At 42.4% G+C, this 20451-nt stretch overlaps 2 protein-coding genes across 2 annotated transcripts in view; both read right to left on the bottom strand.

Moving 5' to 3' along the window:
• LOC5563660 (gustatory receptor for sugar taste 64a) overlaps positions 1-2621 on the bottom strand; it is a 34054-nt gene extending 31433 nt beyond the window's left edge. Inside the window, exons 1-3 of the mRNA XM_001647829.2 lie at positions 2198-2621; positions 1974-2137; positions 1625-1908 (exon numbers count right to left, since the gene is read on the bottom strand). Of these exons, the coding sequence (XP_001647879.2) occupies positions 1625-1908; positions 1974-2137; positions 2198-2450 (701 nt within the window). The 5' untranslated portion in view covers positions 2451-2621. The remainder of the gene's footprint in view (positions 1-1624; positions 1909-1973; positions 2138-2197) is intronic.
• A 1293-nt stretch (positions 2622-3914) lies between these two features.
• LOC110678104 overlaps positions 3915-20451 on the bottom strand; it is a 150664-nt gene continuing 134127 nt past the window's right edge. The window contains exons 2-9 of the mRNA XM_021850700.1: positions 8441-9322; positions 7935-8373; positions 6664-7865; positions 6460-6600; positions 6272-6394; positions 6053-6214; positions 4083-5870; positions 3915-4025 (exon numbers count right to left, since the gene is read on the bottom strand). Of these exons, the coding sequence (XP_021706392.1) occupies positions 4137-5870; positions 6053-6214; positions 6272-6394; positions 6460-6600; positions 6664-7865; positions 7935-8373; positions 8441-9322 (4683 nt within the window). The 3' untranslated portion in view covers positions 3915-4025; positions 4083-4136. The remainder of the gene's footprint in view (positions 4026-4082; positions 5871-6052; positions 6215-6271; positions 6395-6459; positions 6601-6663; positions 7866-7934; positions 8374-8440; positions 9323-20451) is intronic.

Below are 20451 nucleotides of genomic sequence, written 5' to 3'. Positions count from 1 at the left end.
AGGTGTTCGGAATATGAGACAGAATGAACACAGTGTTCGGCATTTGAATCAAAATGTTGTTCCATACTTTAACGTAAAAACAATAGTGAACAAATTTAAATAAATATTTTTTTCGGTACACGCAACAGCTAAGGGTTAGACTTTGTGAAGAAATTTAAATTTTCACAAATATCAACTAATTTATGCCTATCAGATGCATTTGAAGTCAGTGCTGACCTTAAGTGTTCGGAATATGAGTCAAAACGGTATTTGTAATTTGAAATAACTGCCTAGGAGCTCATTTGGTAGCAACGCTACTGTGACCATTAGCAATGTTTGTCGAAGATCTTCTCGGTCTGTAGCTTCCGGTGTCTGTCTAAAATACCGTTTTGACTCATATTCCGAACACTTAAGGCCAACAGTGACTTCAAATGCATCTGATAGGCATAAATTAGCTGATATAAGTGAAAATTTCAATTTCTTCGCTAAGTCTAACTGTTAGCTGTTGGGTGTGCCGATAAAATTGTTTATTTTAGCTTACTTAGTATTGTTTTTACGCAAAAGTATGGAACACCATTTTGATTCAAATGCCGAACACTGTGTTCATTCTGTCTCATATTCCGAACACCTTGATTCAAATTCCGAACAGCACGAATAAATCGTATTCGAATGAATAATTTCGCAAATAAATATACCTGACCTAGTTCTACTGGTCTCAAACTAGATAATCATCACTACTCCAGAGATATAAAATAGATGGGAAGACTTTTAAATTGAATTGCAATTGACTGCCATTTCCTTGTAATTTGATGACATATTTCAGCGAAACATTTCAACCACGTCGTCATACAAAAACCGAGTGTTCGGAATATGAGTCTGTTCGGAATTTGAGACAAAACGGTATAACAAATCGATCACGAATCACTTTCTTCGATATGCACTAGTCTTAATTTATTTCTGACTGCCAAATAAATCCGAAGGCAATAGTATTGTTGCATTTGGAACCTCAGGCACGCTTTCTCCGAATTGAAGGTTCTCTTGCTTGTTACATCCACAGGACATCGGCACCCGCATTGAGCTATAAATGATTTAATCTTTCTTTGTCTCACTTACACGATACACGAGAAGACACAAATTAACTTACCTGGGAAAGATTGTTCATTTTTTTTAAGCTCAAGTAATAAATGGATAAACGAAAACATACAAATTATTTCCAAAGAAAAACAAAATTTCGCGTTAGAATCCTGATAAATACTGAACTCAAAACTGTCATACTGATATTACCAAAGCATTCTTAGATTAATTTTGAACATTCTGAAATGCTTCATTGTTTATTTACGCAATATCTTGAAACATTTCAGATAATCAATTTAGCAGGACTTACGCAGCAGTTTGCGCTGTTAAGTGAATACCCCTAATGACTGTCGGTTTTTGCGCTCTGAGTGTTTATCAAAATGTTGTTTCCACCTTTCAATAACCTCGCTTTTCGGCTCGCGGCTAAAGCCTCTGCGGAATGCGATGGGCTTCTGATAATTTAATGCTTTATCTTTTAACCTTAATGACATTGGCTTACAGAAAACCCGAGTTTTTTTTTTAATTGGGTAGGTAATGATATACAAAACTCTATTATAGGATCGGTACTCACTTCAAGCTGTGCAAGAGTAGGTAACATATCAAAAAGACATTGTTACAGCAGGAACTCAGGACCAATGGCGAGTACATCTTATCCACATGAACCAGGAACTCACTGATGATCACGTAGTGCTCTCGGATCTCCACCCAAAAAGATTCAGTAGGAAGCACCGTTCCGTTACAAGCAACTTCAATGCGCCAGAAGAACTGCCTATAGCGTGTCAATACATACGCACTGATAACCATGATCAAAATATCCTGATACGTCCATGCCATCGTTACCGAATAGGTTACGTACTGCAGAAGTTCGTCCAAAAAGAATAAGTGAAAATCCTAAATGATTTATGATTATAGAAACCTACTCGGACGAAAAACAAAACCGGCACATTGTAAGGCATCCAGTTGAAGATGTACGCGTAGTTTCGATGAGCATAATTTTTCATGGCATTGGAGTATATCCAATTACAACGAAGTGACTCTTGATACTGAATGTAGACTTGAACAGACGACGCCAAACAGTGTTCCACTAAAAATCGATTAAAAACAGTACATGAGAATATGTAATGCCCTACTACGAAGATTTTACCGGTTGCAAAAAACATCCAAAGCATGGTTAAAATCCAGCAATTTAGCTTCAGATTATCTCTTCGCAAATTGTAAGGCCATCTGGTCCATATAAGCTCCAGCTTCTCAACCTCGTGAAGAAACCTTCTCCAACCCGAAGCCATCAACACCGTCAAGCAAACGATTATTGCTGTATCAACGAAAAAGTACGTCCCAATAATGTTGGAGAAGTTGATACCAGTGCGGGCGACACGACGCATCTCAGCCGTTGCCATAAGAAGGGAGCAGCACACAATGAAGCCACTCCAAGCCGTTCTACATGACGTCCACCGAAAATTTAACGCTGATGAAGATGGTCATGCTGCTCCAAAAATTGGGAACATTCCCAGAAACTGAACAGGAACAATGATTGGCCGCATAATGCAATGAAAGCCACCCTCCGTCATGGTCACTCACTATGTACTGAAGGTAGTGAGTAGTGCAATACATAACAACTCAATCACTAATTGAACCATTATTGCAGGTAATTACGGTTTACGGAAGATAAGTAACCCCCCCCCCAGGGCTACATGATTAGTGATTTATCATTTAACGAATACTGCACTAGAGCAACAGCCAATACGTTCACTATTTCAAAAAGGTTTCTTTATTTACAATAACGACGAATACTCGTTCTTCGTTCCTGCTATGATATGTACAGTTTTGGAACAATTCCCATTGAAACCATGCTTGCATTTCGTTTAGCTTTCAGCTGTCCGTCGTTCAATCGAATCTTTGTACACGAGAATTTTATGTTTACCTAATGCTACTATAAAACGAAGAGTATTTTCTGACATGACTGTATTGCGACTAGCCGGAGGTCCTTCATAAGTGCTCGAACTGGAATCCCTTGACGCTGAGAGTGATGGAAATGATCTCCTTGGCCGGATCGCCTATGTCTCGTTTGCTGCGCTCGAGGACATTTTGGCTTTCGTCGATAACGGCAATTTCCTCCGCTGGCTCAGGTTCGGCCACTTCCGCCAAAGCGTTGATGTCCTTCAGGGTACTCTCGCTCAGATGGCGTGCCGTTCGTAGACCGGCGGATGGCAGTGGCGGTAGATAAGTGGCTGGTGGGTTTGTACTGCTTGGTCTATAAGGTTGCGGGCAGTTGGGGTCCAGAGATCCTGGATAACATGAGGATGGAGTTGTAGTGAAGAATGGCCGTGGGCAGGCAGGATCCGGTGATCCAGGATAGCATGGTTGCCGAGTGGTGGTCGTTGGTCGAGGAGTCGTTGGGCATCGTGGGTCTGTCGATCCTGGGTAGCACCTCAGAGCTGGAGTGGTTGGTCGGGGTGTAGTTGGGCAACGTGGATCAGTCGATCCTGGGTAGCATCGTGGAGCTGGAGTGGTTGTTGGTTGAGGTCGTGGAGTTGTTGGGCATCGTGGATCAGTTGATCCTGGATAGCACCGTGGTGCAGGAGTAGTAGTTGGTTGTGGGCAGCGTGGATCCGTCGATCCTGGATAGCACCTTGGAGCAGGTGTTGTAGTTGGTACTGGTCGTGGTGTTGTTGGACATCTTGGATCAGTAGAACCTTTTAAAATTTCATAAATGATTAGAAATTAATCACATATTTTTAATGAATTATGATGCAGAATACCTGGATAACACCTTGGTGCTGGTTGTGCAGTTGGAACGGGTCTGGGAGTTGTTGGGCAACGAGGATCTGTAGATCCAGGGAAGCAACGCAGTGCAGGTGTTGTTGAAACTGGCCGTGGGCAACGAGGATCTAACGATCCTGGGTAGCAAACTGGAGCTGCAGTTGTCGTTGGACTTGGTCGCGGAGTTGTTGGGCATCTAGGGTCAGTAGATCCTGTAAAAGCAATTATGTAATGAGGTTTGTCTGATGACTATTAGCTATATATCAAACCTGGATAACATCTCAACGCAGGAGTAGTTGTTGGAACTGGTCGTGGTGTTGTGCTCACAGGCTTCGGACAACGTGGGTCCGTGCTGCCAGGGTAACAATTGGGTCGTGCAGTGGTTTGAACAGGACAACGAGGATCAGCAGAGCCCGGATAGCATCGTGGAGCAGCTGTGGTTTCTGAAACTGGTGGAAGATATGTGGCAGGCTGGGTGGTTGGTCTCGGTGTTGTTGGCTGTGGGCAACGTGAATCGGTTGATCCTGGATAGCATCTTGGACCTGGAGTAGTTGTAGGCTGAGGACAACGTGGATCTGTCGATCCTGGATAGCACCGAGGAGCTGGTGTAGTTGTTGGTTGTGGACGTGGAGTCGTTGGACATCTTGGATCAGTGGAACCTGGGTAGCATCGTGGAGCAGGTGAGGTTGTAGGCTGTGGACAACGTGGATCTGTAGATCCTGGATAGCAACGTGGAGCAGGTGTGGTTGTTGGTTGTGGTCGTGGAGTCGTTGGACATCTTGGATCAGTGGAACCTGGGTAGCATCGTGGAGCGGGGGTAGTAGTAGGCTGGGGACAGCGAGGATCTGTTGAACCTGGATAACACCTTGGAGCAGGTGTAGTAGTTGGTTGTGGTCGTGGAGTTGTCGGGCATCGAAGATCGGTCGAACCTGGATAGCATCGTGGAGCAGGTGTAGTTGTGGGCTGTGGGCAACGTGGATCTGTCGATCCTGGATAGCACCGAGGAGCTGGGGTAGTTGTTGGCTGTGGCCGTGGAGTTGTTGGGCACCGAGGATCAGTGGAACCTGGGTAGCATCGTAGAGCAGGCGTGGTTGGTGGCTGAGGACACCGAGGGTCAGTCGAACCTGGGTAGCATCGTGGAGCAGGCGTGGTAGTTGGTTGAGGACAGCGAGGATCAGTTGATCCTGGGTAGCAACGTGGAGCGGGAGTAGTTGTTGGTTGAGGACGCGGAGTAGTGGGGCAACGTGGATCAGATGAGCCAGGATAACATTGTGGTGCAGGCGTTGTAGTGGGTTGCGGACAGCGAGGATCCGTTGATCCTGGGTAGCACCGAGGTGCTGGTGTAGTCGTTGGTTGAGGGCATCGAGGATCCGTTGATCCTGGATAACACCGTGGCGCTGGAGTAGTTGTTGGCTGTGGACGTGGAGTTGTTGGACAACGAGGATCAGTTGATCCTGGATAGCAGCGCAGAACTGGGGTGGTTGGTTGAGGGCAAGGTGTGGTTGGACAACGAGGATCAGTTGATCCTGGATAACAACGTGGTGCAGCGGTAGTTTGAGATACAGGAGGAAGATATGTGGCTGGTTCAGTACTTGGTCTAGGGGTTGTAGGACATCTGGGATCCGTTGATCCTGGGTAGCATCGTGGGGCTGGGGTGGTAGTTGGTTGAGGTCTTGGAGTAGTTGGACACCTGGGATCACTTGAGCCTGGATAACAGCGTGGAGCAGGTGTGGTAGTTGGTTGTGGGCAGCGAGGATCGGTAGATCCTGGATAACAACGTGGAGCTGGTGTAGTGGTTGGTTGTGGCCTTGGAGTAGTGGGACACCGTGGATCTGTCGATCCTGGGTAACACCTCGGAGCAGGAGTTGTTGTTGGTACTGGTCGCTGTGTAGTAGTTTGAGGACATCTAGGATCCGTGCTTCCAGGATAACATCGTGGAGGCGGAGGAGTTGTTGGTCTTGGTGTTGTTTGTGGACATCTAGGGTCGGTTGATCCCGGATAGCATCGAGGACCTTGTGTTGTTGAGGGAGTAGCTGGGCATCGGGGATCAGTAGAGCCTAAAATGTTTTGAAAGTAATTAGATACTTTTGAACTGACATCAAGGTTAGTGCAGTAATGAAATTATTTGGTACTAATGACTGTTTTTCGATCACTGTCGTCAGCTTGGTTAGCAGGGTTTGATAAGGATGAATAGGGTACCCAACAATGAGGTAAAAAACGATTCAACAAGAGGCAATACCTGGGTAGCACCGTGGTGCAGCGGTTGTACTGGGCTCAACTGGAGGCAGGTATGTGGGGGCAGCAGTTGTTGATGGGCACCGTGGGTCGGATGATCCAGGATAGCAACGTGGTGCCTGAGTGGTAGGTCGCGCTGTCGTCGGACATCTTGGATCAGATGATCCTATAGAACAGAATTTGAATTAAAAATCTATGAGCTCTATGAAACAATGAGTATTACCTGGATAACATGCAGGTGTTGTAGACGGTGGAGGTCTTGGAGTGGTAGGGCACCGTGGATCGGTCGATCCGGGATAACACCTTGGTGCAGGAGTAGTTTGAGGACAACGGGGATCAGAGGAGCCTGAATTGACAAAAAATCAACATTGAAACATTGAGAAATGTATAATTTATCAGAATAAAACTTACCAGGATAGCATCTTGGAGCAGCAGTTGTAGTTGGTACAGGTCGTTCCGTAGTGATCTGTGGACAACGAGGATCAGTACTGCCGGGATAACATCTGAGAGGTGCAGGAGTGGTTGTTTGTGGGCATCTTGGGTCAGTTGAACCTATGAGACAGAAATTCCATTTAAAGACAAAGGAAAACCAAAAGGAAAACTCCATCAGCATACCTGGATAACATCTTGGAGCCGGTGTTGTGGTTGGTACCGGTCGTGAAGTAGTTGTCTGAGGGCATCTGGGATCAGTGCTGCCTGGATAGCATCGTGGAGGTGGAGGTGTAGTAGGTCTTGGAGTGGTTTGTGGACACCGTGGATCTGGTGAACCCGGATAACATCTTGGAGCTGGAGGAGTGGTCGGAACTGGTCGAGGAGTTGTGGTTTGTGGGCACCTAGGATCCGTGCTACCTGGGAAGCACCGTGGTGGTGGGGGAGTTGTTGGTGCCGGGGTAGTCTGAGGACATCTAGGATCTGTTGATCCGGGATAGCAACGCGGAGCAGGAGTTGTGGTTTGCGGGCATCGAGGATCGGTGGTTCCAGGATAACAACGTAGAGGTGGTGGTGTTGTTGGTCTTGGTGTTGTTTGTGGACATCTGGGATCGGGTGAACCAGGATAGCAACGAGGTGCTGGAGTCGTGGTTGGCGCTGGTCGTGCAGTTGTAGTTTGTGGGCATCGTGGATCGGTGCTTCCTGGATAGCATCGTGGTGGTGAAGGAGTTGTAGGACGAGGGGTGGTTTGAGGGCATCTTGGATCAGGAGAACCTGGATAACATCTTGGAGCGGCAGTAGTCTCTTCTGGAGGTAAGTAAGTTGGAGAGTCCGTTTTCTCGTAACAAGCTGGATCGCGTGATCCTGGGAAACATCTAGGAGCTGGAGTGGTTTGAGGACAACGGGGATCCGGTGAACCTGGATAACACCGTGGAGCTTGAGTAGTTTGAGGACATCTTGGATCAGTAGAACCTGGGAAGCAACGTGGAGGTGCGGGTGTAGTTGTTGCTGGAGCTCGAGTAGGAGCAGGTCGTACAGCTCCAGGGCAGCGTGGATCGGTCGTACCCGGAGGGCAACGTAAAACTGGAGTTCGGCATCTAGGATCATTGGAACCAGGGAAGCATGATGGGCCTGATGCAGCATCAATTTCTTCCACTGGTCTTGGAGTTGATGGAACTGGTCGTGGACAACGAGGATCATTGGAGCCTGGATAGCAATCTGGAGCAGCAGTAGTCTTTTGACTTTCAACTGGTGGGAGGTATGTTGGTGCTTCTGTTGTAGGGCGGGTCGGTCTAGTTCCTCTGCCAGTTGGACGAGTGCCGCGGTCAGTAGGACGAGTTCCTCTGCCAGTAGGGCGAGTTGTAGATGGGCGGAAAGTTGTTGGGCATCTGGGATCGGTAGATCCCGGGAAACAGCTTAGTGGAGCCTGTGTTGTTTCTGGTGGAGAACTAGAACACCGTGGATCGGTGGAACCTGGGAAACAGCGTGGAGGAGCTGGAGTAGTAGGAACAGTTGGGCAACGTGGATCGGTGGAGCCAGGGAAGCATCGAAGTGGTGCTGGAGTTGTGACTGGTGCGGCCGTTGAAGGCTGGCGACAACGTGGATCTCTTGAGCCTCGGTAACAATTAGGCTTTTCAGTGACAAGCACTGCATTGCAACGATCATCAGTAGATCCGGGAGCACATACAAATTCTGTTGTAGTGGTGACCGGTGGCCGGGTTCTACGACGAGGTGGAGCAGTAGTTGGTTGTCGTGTTGGCACTGGTTGTCGTGTTGCGGGTGCTGAGGTTGATGGTCGAGTAGGACGAGTTCTTCTTTGGGGAACCTCTGTAGTGTAAACTGGGGGCTGACGAGTTTGAGGTGGTCGTGTTCCTCGTCGTGGTGGAATGGTTGTGACTGCAGTTGGCCTTTGTGTGGTAGTCGACTTCTCAACAGTTTTAACTAATTCCTCTATTTCACAAACCTGAGGACCACATCCTCCCCTACAGATCTCAATGTCGCACTTCAAGAAAACTTGCATTCTGTCTGGGAACTTGAAAGCTTTAATATTGTTGTGTAAAATGAGTGTGGCACCTGAACTTCCTGTTTGAGTCGTTTTTTCCCACAGACCAAACAGTTTCTTCTTACGGGAGCAGCCATTCTTATCGGACAACTGTAGTCTCCTGGTTCCGGAAGCATCGTAATCAGGGCTGTCGTATGCGTAACAGTCCTTAACAGATACATCGTATTCACCCTTAGGATCTCTCAGGTATACAAGAATGCTAAGAGCTTCTCCAATTTTAATTACACTAGGAATCGGCGAAACGTTTGGATAGGCTCCCCTTTGAATATCCATCCAACACTCAACACCTCCAGTAGCAGTTGGTACATTGACGACTTCCAACATATCAACCACGAATGGTTTGAAAAATATGGTATTCTGTTGCTGTTCGACCTGACTACACGAGATTCTTCGTGCGGTATCCCAAGCTTCCTGGACATCTTCGTCGGTTTGAATCACCAGCACGTTATCAACGGATGAACAAACCGAACATGACGGCTTGCTGCCACAACCGGCGAATGGCACTGTGAACGAAAACGATCGCCCTCCTTTACCGGCCGAAACGTACCGACACTTGGGATCATTGTAGTAGCCCTGACTGTAGATAACTCCCTGGAAGTCCGACTCGAACTCAATCGTCACCAGCATGCCATTCTTCTGGTCACACGTAACGTCGATGGTCTCGATGTGGGTGTGGTCATGCCGGGGTGCAACGGCGTTGGCCTGGCGGGGGAACTTTCTTCCCACAGGGACCAACGCATTGTCGTCGCTGCTCGTCAGAGGGAACAGCTGAGCCGAGGCAGTCTGTAAGTGGGGCGAGAGGAAAGAGAGTACCGTTAATTACAGTAACTTTGAAAGTTTTTTGGATCAAAATCTGATTATTTCTGACGTCTATTTATATATCTTGTTTAATGATTGCATAGCGATTTATTTCAAATGCATCTATACTTTTTTCATATAATGGATCATCAAAATAACCAAACGGAAAGCATAGATAGCGCCACCGTAGCCTTGTGTGTTTGACAGAACCGCAATGCGTCACAATGTTATATCCCATATACAGTGGCGCCTTTGTTTTGATGCGGTGAGCACTGACAAAAACTACCTTCAATGATCCATTGAATGGTCAATGGGAGTCAATTTTTGGTTTCGAACAACTTTGATAATAGGTATTATGTAGAGTGCAGAACTACTTGGGCATTGATTCACTTTGGCATGGGGGGATTTTTCTCGACCGAATCACTGAAACTTTGTAAAAAGAAGCACTTCAGTACAGCGCATATTGTGGCCAAATATGAGCTTAGTAGCTTTTAAATAGCCCCACTGCCGAAGTGAATCAAAAGTGCCAAGAATAGGATCCGGCTCCCTTCTTCTTCTTCTTCTTTTTCTTCTTCTTCTTCTTCTTCTTCTTCTTCTTCTTCTTGGTATTACGTCCTTACTGGGACAGAGCCTGCTTCTCAGCGTAGTGTTCTTATGAGCACTTCCACAGTTGTTAACTGAGAGCTTTCTTTGCCAAAGTTGCCATTTTTGCATTCGTATCTCGTGTGGCAGGTACGATTTCGTATGATACTCTATGCCCAGGGAAGTCAAGGAAATTTCCATTACGAAAAGATCCTGAACCGACCGGGATTCGAACCCAGACACCTTCAGCATGGCTTTGCTTTGTAGCCGCGGACTCTAACCACTCGGCTAAGGAGACCACTCGGCTAATGGAGCCCGACCATTGAGAACTGATTAGCAGAAGTTGTGTAATTTCATTTAGTATGTTAGGCATCCTGCACTATCAAAGTTATCCGCATCATCAAAGATACCCCGTTTTACGGTAGTAGATTATTTTATGTGAAGCTTAAAAAGTTACACAAGACAGTGAACGATGGATGGCAAAACTTGCCACGAACTATCGGTTATGCTAAGTGCCAGTGGCGTTATGTTTTTTATGCACCGAGACCTTTTTCGCAGGTTGTAACCTAATGTGTTTTGCCAGATAATTAAAATAGTCATTACGCGGTAGCCCGAGCAAAGCACTACTGGACTGGGGGACTAGGATGAAACACTACACTGAGTGCCAAGTTCGTCGTTAGTACGTCACAGACTTGTGCATAGTTTGCATTGAGAGAGGCCGAACTTTAGTAGACCCTGTATCACCGAAATGGAAATTCTTTCCCAGAGAGCATGTGACAAACCGCAAGTTGTGGTTTTATCATAGAAGAGGACTGAAATTTGTTGGATTCTATGTGTCACGTCGATGTGATATTATTTTTGTAATTTGTCATCGTAATAGGCTGTTTTCCATCATGCCAATCTGTCATGAAACGGCCTACTTTGCTGCACTGAAGTATGCAGTGCGGGAATAGTTATTACGCATCTAAAACCAATGCTGTAATGATTCATTACGCAACTGTTGGAGGTTGCGTTAGGAGTCATAACACAACAGTTTTTCAAAAATTGTGAAATAATGGTGAATGCATTCCGATATAATTTCTTAAACCCTCAAGTGGTCTTCTACGAGATTGCAAAAATTGTTTGCAAGCTCGACAAGCCTCGTAGGGTAAATTTACGAGTCGTGCTGTGTAAATCATTATTCTGCAACTTGTTCCGTAAACTACTATTCCACATTTAAACATGAAAGTGCATACACACATTCAAAATAAATCGCAGTATCCTGTGAAATAAATCACCGAATTTGAATTTAAACAACAAAAATACAAATTTTCCTGTGAAGTCTACTATTTTACCGACAAAATCCGTGAAACAAACAATTTTACTATAAACGGTGAAATTTTACCGTGATCCGTATTTTTTAAGTGTTTCCGTACACCGTAATATTTTTTAGGAAGGAATTTTCAGATAATTAAGTTATCGCATCTGCCGTATAAACTTATTTGTGAATAAAAAGAGGTAAAAATATTGTGGTTATGTTTCTGATGCAAGAATGCACGGATAAAAAATGACAGACATGCATCAAAGAATTTTACACAACATTCTGGAAAATATCTTGCTTTTCTGATATAATAATATGTTGAGAAATTGTTTGAATAATCTTTCGAAAATGTCTTTGAATAATTCGTAGAATAATAACTAGACGATTTCATAAAAAAACAGGTTTACTCCGAAGAAGTTCATAAAAGAATTTTGTTACGCTATAAAGTGATCTAATGCCCAAAAATAACAGATGATTGTTACGTCGCGTAAAAATGATTTGATTTGTCAGCACATTTGATTTGTCGAAACACGTCTTCACATCCTATTAAATTGAGATATCTACATACACAAATATCGAACATCCGCATAAAATTCATCCTTTTATACATTAAATATAGCGTGAAAGAGGATAATGCAGAATGCACCCTATTAGTGTTTTCAGACTGTGGAAAATGAAAATTTCAAAACGAATTATAGATAAGCATAGCTATTCAAGCTATTTTTTTATAACTCACTACCATCTTCTTCTTATTTCTGGCGTTGGAACAAAAATTGGTACAGAGCCTGCTTCTCAGCTAAGTGTGCTTTTAAGCACTTCCACAATTATTAACTGAGAGATTTCTTTGTCAATTGACCATTTTTTTACATGTGTATATACTGTCACAAGTACGAAGATACTCTATGTCCTGAAAACTCCAGAAAATTTCTTAAACGAAAAGATCTCGACCGGTGGAATTTGAACACACGTCCCTCAGCTTTGTCTTGCTAATTAGCTACGCGATTACCGCAATGGCTAACTGAGCATTCATTCACATTCATAAATCAGCTAAAATATAGTTGAAACATTTCTACAATATGCTTTTCAGCCATTTTTCCCTTACATAATTTAGCTGAATCAGATAGTATAGAAAATACATGAAAACAGAGTTAAGTTTGTGGGGAAATTCAACAGACAAGCTATTCTTAGCAAATAGAGATAAGGAAATTTACGATTACGCGAATCCGTTCACAGGTTTTGTGTAGAAGAAACCCTCGACTGCGGTGGATGGATACAAATTGCCCTGATGAAACAACTCGTACATCCTTTTGATGTAAAAGGATTTTTGATAATAGAATCAAACCTAATCGAATCGAATTCGATTCAGGACACATTTTTCCTCCATCGTTCAAAATTTGAATATTTACTCACTTAACTTAATTGTAAGCTCATAAGAAAGACGAATTGAATAATTATGCTAATTTTTTATCCTTTATTCAGCTCGTGCATAACCTATTGGCAATGAACGGAATCATTGTCACGAAATAAGCACTCTCCATATAGTCCTCACAGACTTGTTTTCCACTATACTGACATATCCCTGTCTGGTGTGCAGGCATACCGACAACGTCGGCAGATGATACAAAATTTGCAATTTATCTTCAGTGTAGCCTCTCCAGCTGTCTAGTCACCGGATTGACAGAGTTGGTTTGATGGATGACTTTTTTAGCGTTTCGAAGGCTGAATCAAAATAAAGATTCCCCCTTGGAGTTCAATCGACAATCTGTGTCATGAGCCCGAAGACGACAATCAGGCCTTCGCTGAAAGTCCAGTGATGTAATTTTGCAAAATTTCCTACACGTTGAAATGGCTGAGGTGGCCTGAACAGTGGAATACTGCAAAAATGTATCACAATTAAATCGGAATTTGTTACAGATAGCAAATTTTGTTTCCTTTTTGTAAGAAATACTTTGAGTTGGTGGAGGAAATTAAACTTTCATGTTAAGATAACAACAAATATTGTTGTTTTATTGCGGTTATGATTTATAACATAATGAGTTATAAATTTGTTTAATTTAAATAGGGTCAAACATATTTTTGTTTAAATTATAACTTATTTGTTTCAATTTTGTTTAGGTTTTTTTTTTTTTTTGTAATAACATATTCACTGAGCAGCAAAATCTGTTACTATTCCGTTGTAATCTACTAATCGGGATCCCAGGGGAGGCCAAATCGAGATGGATGAGTGAATGAAATTCCGCCTGTTCCCATTCAAAAGTGCACACGAAAATGGATCTGTTGAACGCCACACTGACTGACAAGAAACATGTGGGTCTTGATTGCGACGACTGTCACGCACTGCCTCCGAGCTATGATAATTTCATCTCCCTCACTGCTTATTTTCAATATTGTACGGTTTGTGTCACGCATTTCGGTTGGGGTTGTGCAATTGAAGGGAGGATGAAAGAAACCGCTTGCAAATCTTTGACGTTCTTTGAGATGCTTTCGATGCTTAGTACATACATGTGAACAGGTAATGCATTGAAATGTGATTACGGGTTGACATCTGTGACGTATTGCAATTTTGATCTTATTCATTCAGCAAGTCGGAAATTATAATTTCAAGTCAATACGATTTACGTATTCTCGTGCATATTTAAATTCTATCTTCTGCCGGAAGTTTCGAAACAACCTAGAGCATGAGCATAAGCATAGATGACCGAACAATTCGTAGTTGCTACTCCGTGATTGCCCAGATCGATCGAAGTTGCACAGGGAATTAATGAATGGGGATTGGGATAAGCTTACCATTCTTCAATGTGTACAAATCTAGAGCTCAAATATTAAAAGTCAATAACGGTGCCAGCCAGGTCCTTACGGTCATCGTTAAAGGGAAGGAATATTAGTTAGACAACCGTTGATACTAGAAACCGAGCATACCTCTGCATCTCCACAGTTGTCATGGGAATGATATCGGGTTAGTGGAATAAGGTAAAGATCTGGGAGTCACCAATAATTGATGAATAATTGATGATGAAATCCATGATATAATCAGAATCGCGAAATAATTTGATAATCGAACAAGTGTTCATCACTCGCCAACGCAGCAGCAAGCGTCACAATCAATAGATCAAACACTACTACGATCCGCGGTGCATTTTCGTTTCAGTACGCAAACAACGCACGACATGTTTGATTCTGACCCCATCGCCCGCCCCCACAGGAGCAAGCGTCAAGGTCGAAGGATCAAACACAACTCGTAAGTTTTCAAACAACATAGAGCAATAAAACAGTGCGCATTGTACCTTCATGCTATGCGTACACAATTGTATGTGTATTTGTTGTAAACAGTCACGTATCTTATTCGCCGGCTATTTTGATGTTTTTCGTCGTGAAAACGTAGTTTAAATTTTGTTCAATTTATCACATTTGTCGTTTCGTGAAAAGGTGAACCATTCGTGCGTATTGGTCAACCAAAAATCGACCGTGAAATTGCTGAAAATACGGAATTAATTTCACTCGATCTCCCGACTAACCAAGAGCAATGGCGATGGAAAAGAAACATTACAAAGAATGCAAACTGGAGGTGAATGATATTGAACCCGTACGGTGTGGCTTCTGTGATGCCTTTTTCCACATTAGCCAGCAGTGTTGTGGATTTAATCATCGAGCCAATCGAGATATACTATCGCAAGGAAAGGCGATGTTTATTTGCAATGACTGCCGATCTGAACTGAACGGTCGGAGTATAAAACGCTACCTACAGGACCAATTGGACTCTCAAAGCTCAACTCATGCTGATGGTGATGCTTCGGATAATCTGACATCCCAAGTTCAGTTGCTCGCTGATGCCGTTGGTAAATTGAGTAAGAAGGTTGACGTGCTGTCGATGGGTCAAATGAGTGGAAGCAAAACAAACCTGTTGCTTACACCTACTTTTCGAAAATGGCCTAAATTAGGTGTGAAACGTCCTCGCATGGAAACCGAGAAATATGAATCCACCGCTTTGAATTCCGATCGTGGCACTAGGAACATTGATCTTGGCGATCTGTCCATCGACACTATTATACCCGTACCAACTCCACCTAAGTTCTGGTTATACCTGTCTGGTTTCCAACCACTGATCTCGACCGATGATGTACAGAAGATTGTGACACGCTGTATGGATCTTTCTTCGCCGTGTGATGTCGTACGTTTAGTGCCGAAAGGAAAAGATGTTTCAAACATGTCGTTTGTTTCCTTCAAAATCGTACGGTGGTCAATCCAATGGACATCAATCAGACACCTGTTTAACGTGTTGTATTTCGGACTATGAAGACCGTGGAATCGCCATTCTCCCTTATCCGTCATCGCAAATCAACCTACCATTGGGACGCATCGATGTTGGTCTTATGGAAGCCCTGGAGCCCCCCACCACAGTCGAGCCATTCCAGCCACCGCTCAGCAGTCGTCCCGGTCCTGCGTGTGGGAGCGGTGTAAAGGGCTTCCAAATCGATATTGCAGGCAAGTACGATTTTTCAATGATCTCGATGACTTCTGATCCGTTCATCGATTCTAGCCTATCTGCATCAGCTTCATCTCGTTCAACAATTCAAACTATGGAAGTTCCGAAGCCCCCCACCGCAGTCGAGTTTTTCCTGCCAGCGTTCAGCAGTCGTCCCGGCCCTGCTGTGGGCGTGGTGTAAGGGACTTCCAACCCGATCTCGAAGGCAAGTTCAATACCGTCATGCAATCAACGATTCTTGATTCGTCCATTGTTTCTAGCCAATTTCCGACTGAACCAGTACGGTTCTGTAGTGACGATGTTGACCACGATATAACTATTGAACCGATGCTTCAAATCTGCAATGACGACGAACTAGGCACTGGGGTCTCGATTTATTATCAAAACGTCAGAGGACTACGGACCAAAATCACGGACTTCTACACTTCTGTTACTGCTTCGCTCTACGATGTGGTCGTTTTGACTGAAACTTGGTTGGATGAAGTGATTCCATCATGCATGCTGTTCAGTAATGATTACATCGTTTATCGTGGTGATCGTACACCGCTAACAAGCACCAAGAAACGTTCCGGCGGTACCCTTATCGCAGTGAAACGCACAATCCCGTCCAATTTGATCCCGATTAACGACGAGGGACTCCAGGAAGAACTGTCTCTACAAATGTGAGCGAATTCGTTTCGTTTTGTCTATGGAATATCGAGCAAAGCCAGCAGGTAGATGCCGTCTACACGGATCTGAAAGCAGCGTTTGACAAGGTTAATCACAACATATTGGAAAAGTTGGGCAAGTTAGGATGTTCTCCCAGCTTTGTTGAATGGCTTCGTTCATACCTCTGCGGTAGGAAGTTGGCTGTGAAAATTGGATCTTCAATCTCACGATGGTTTGCAAGTAGTTCTGGGGTGCTGCAAGGAAGCAACTTGGGCCCGCTTTTGTTTTCGCTGTATATGAACGACGCTATCATACACCTTGGGGACGATGTCTGCCTGGTATATGCAGATGATTTGAAGCTTTACATTTTGGTAAATAGTATTGAAGACTGTCATAAGCTCCAAAATCTGCTTAACAAGTTTGCAGCTTGGTGTCATGCCAACACACGGTGCTCCAATTACCGTTATTATCAAATAAAATATACCATTCAAACGGCAGTCAGCAGTTGATTCCTGACGTTGTTCTGCACCTCTGGGCCGATTTTTGAAAAAAATCCTTAGACAGAATTTTGAGTTACGCCCTTTTGAAGTTTATATGATAGAAATCACACGAAATATGCCACTTTAACTAGTTTTAACAAAGAGATTATAATAAAATTTTGTAATTTTAATTTTTTATATGGTTTTAGATATTGAAAACTATTTTCATAAAAAAAATTCTAGACCGACATTTGAAAAGGGCCAATGCTATGTTTAGTTGTTACTTATCAACCAATTACCGAACAATTATATCTAACAATCTAACGCCTGATAGTGATTTTAGGAAATTGTCCAAAGCATTTAAATTTGTATGAAAAATTCTTGGACAGGATATGCAGATACGCCCTTTTGAAATGTATGGAAAGAATATGGAATATGGGATATGGTGGATTCTAAATTTACACGTACACATGTTGTCTATACTGACATTGAAAAAGGACCAAAGTTTAATTGAAATATACACATTTCAATATAGCTGAATGATGACTGTATCAAAGTTGACCGAAACACTCGAACATCACTTATCTTTATCTATATTATATATTGATACATACATACTTCTATTCTCATCTGTTCTATTCTATTCAATTATACTCTAATTAAATTTATTCTACTCTGATCAACACTACTTGTTCTTATACATATTTTTACAAATGGACACTGTAAAAATTAACAACTGCGCGCAAAAGATTGGAACGGTAGGGTAACCAATATATTTTGGACCTCTATATATTTTGGACCCCCTGGGCCATTTTCCTGGAAATTTCCCAGTTTAATTCGAAAGACCAACTCAATTCGCATGCCATTTGGAAAGATTGGACAATTCCGCACTTGCATCGACCGTTTGTACATAGAAAATGTGTTTATTTTATCTGAAATTTATTTAATTTAATCGGTTCATCCATGCAACCGTTACAACACGTTACACACAGAAATTGAAGCCGTCAGAAATTTTTCAAATGTAAACAAAAACTTTTTTCAAGATTCTGAACTAAAAGCGTAGAGTTCCTTCGGTTTTCCATTGTCAATCGATTGATTAGACTATGGGCAAGCATATTATACAACCAGTGCCGTGAGCTTTGTCGCCAAATGATAAAAAATGCCGGGGGTCCAATATATATACTTTGAGGGTCCAAAATGTATTGGGGTGTCCAAAATAATGAAAAACACTGCTTCACAATTCAATTATTTTCGATATTTCTTGGATCCTACATGACCTTTTGGGCATTTTTATCTCGTAGTGGAAGTTTTTCTCTACATTTAAGCATGTTATTTGACTTGGTTACGCTGTGCAATTAATTAATTGGGACAAAAAACTAAAATCACATCCTTAGGGGGTCCAAAATACGACCGTTACCCTACTCTTTCGATATTTGTACGGCTTTTTAGCGCTCCCAGCTCTGTAAAAAATTGCTATGCACAGATTCTGACTCCTAATGCGTGCTTCTCATATGATCCATAAAAATGAAGATTTGAATTATTATTTCACAGTAAGTCCAAATAAGGGTTTCAACTTATATATGATAGTTTTTATGTATTTTAAGGAACTTAAGCATTTTTGTATTAAATGGTTTTCATTTGAGCTGGATCCTCGTTTTAAAGGTAATTTGAACAAGTTTGTCGAGAGCTTGGAAGAGCAGAGTCTGACAAAATTTCGAAATATCATATCACCATATTTAATGTAAAAGACTTCTGCAATGCAACTGGTCGAGGACAAGGCTGACATAATGAGCTGGCGTCGGAGTCTGTGCATAGCGCTGTTTCACAGACCTGTCAGCGCTATAAAGTCGAACAAACATCGAAAGTGTATCGTTCAATTCTTTTGCGCGCAGTTGTTGATTACAACATTGGCATTTGTAAAAATATGTATAAGAACAAGTAGGGTGGATCAGAGTAGAATAAATTTAAGTAGAGTAGAATTGAATAGAATAGAAAAGAATTATATAGAATTAAATAGAATACTGAATATAGAATTATGTAGATACAGATATGTTATGTTCGAATGTTGCGATCACCTTGAAGTTCAGCTATATTGATGTGTATATATTTCAATTATACTTTGGCCCTTTTATAATGTCAATCTAGACAATATGTGTACGTGTAAATTGTGTGCGACTTGCTAAATTGAATGAAATAAGAACAACCGCAGAGGTGTAATGATTATGTATGCACCTAACTGTTGATTATAGATGAAACGGAATTCACCATGCAATATTCTTTCCATACATTTCAAAAGGGCGTATCTGCATATCCTGTCCAAGAATTATTCATTCATATTTGAATGCTTTGGACAATTTCCTTAAATCACTATCAGGCGTTAGATTATTAGATATAATTGTTCGTGTATTGGTTGATAAGTAATAACTAAACATAGCATTGGCCCTTTTCAAATGTCGGTCTAGAATTTTTTTTTATGAAAATATTTTTCAATATCTAAAACCAGATAAAAAATCAAAACTACATTTTTTTTGTATAATATATTTGTTTAAACAAGTAAAAATGGCATATTTTAAGTGATTTCTATCATATAAACTTCAAAAGGGCGTAACTCAAAATTCTGTCTTAGGATTTTTTTCAAAATCGGCCCAGAGGTGCAGAACAACGTAAGGAGTCAACTGCTGACTGCCGTTTGAATGGTATATTTTATTTGATAATAACGGTACTTGGAGCACCGTGCAACAGGATGCAGATTAGTATCTCAAAGTGGTTCGTTGTTAGCTTCCATCGAAAATTTAATCACGTGTCTTTTGACTATACTATCGACGGAGAGCTGTTGAACAGAACTCAAACTATTCGAGACCTTGGCGTGAGTCTGGATACCGCTATTTCATTCAGGAATCACTATGAAGAGATCATCGACAAAGCACGACGCCAATTTGGGTTTGTGTGCAAATTGAGTAAAGAGTTTAGAGACCCGTATACACTCAAATCGTTGTACGTAAGTCTTGTTCGACCAATCCTTGAAACCGCTTCAATTGTTTGGGATCCTTACCACAGCACTGTAGCTTCCCGTATAGAATCCATTCAAAGACGGTTCATTAGATGTGCGCTACGGAACTTGCCATGGAGTGACCCACTAAATCTGCCGCCGTACGAGAGTCGCTGTCTTCTGATAGGACTTGAAACATTGGAGCAAAGAAGAAAACGGGCTAAAGCTCTGTTTGTAGCTAAACTAATAGCCGCGGAGATCGTTGCACCTAACTTGCTCCAAATGATAAACTTCAATATCCCAAACTACGCCATTCGCCGTCCCGAGTTTCTTCGATCACCATTCAGATGACGTGACTACGCATCCCAAGAACCAGTGCGATCAATGATGGAGTGTTTTAACGAAGTTTTCCATCTGTTTGATTTTAATATAACGACCGAGAAATTCAAGACAAGGCTTTTGCGATATATGTTTAACTAGTTCTAAGACTTTATTCACTAAGACACTAAAGTCGGATGAAATATACAAATAATAATAATAATTTCTTTCTTCTCTTGGAAGTTTTTCTTTAAAAACTACCTAAAGCAATAAACAGTACTTTTCAGTGCTACTAAAACAGTACTTTTTAGTACT

Source organism: Aedes aegypti, chromosome 3 (assembly GCF_002204515.2).
Source record: "Aedes aegypti strain LVP_AGWG chromosome 3, AaegL5.0 Primary Assembly, whole genome shotgun sequence".
NCBI classification, from domain to species: domain Eukaryota; kingdom Metazoa; phylum Arthropoda; class Insecta; order Diptera; family Culicidae; genus Aedes; species Aedes aegypti.
This window is presented reverse-complemented; position numbering and strand designations above follow the sequence as displayed.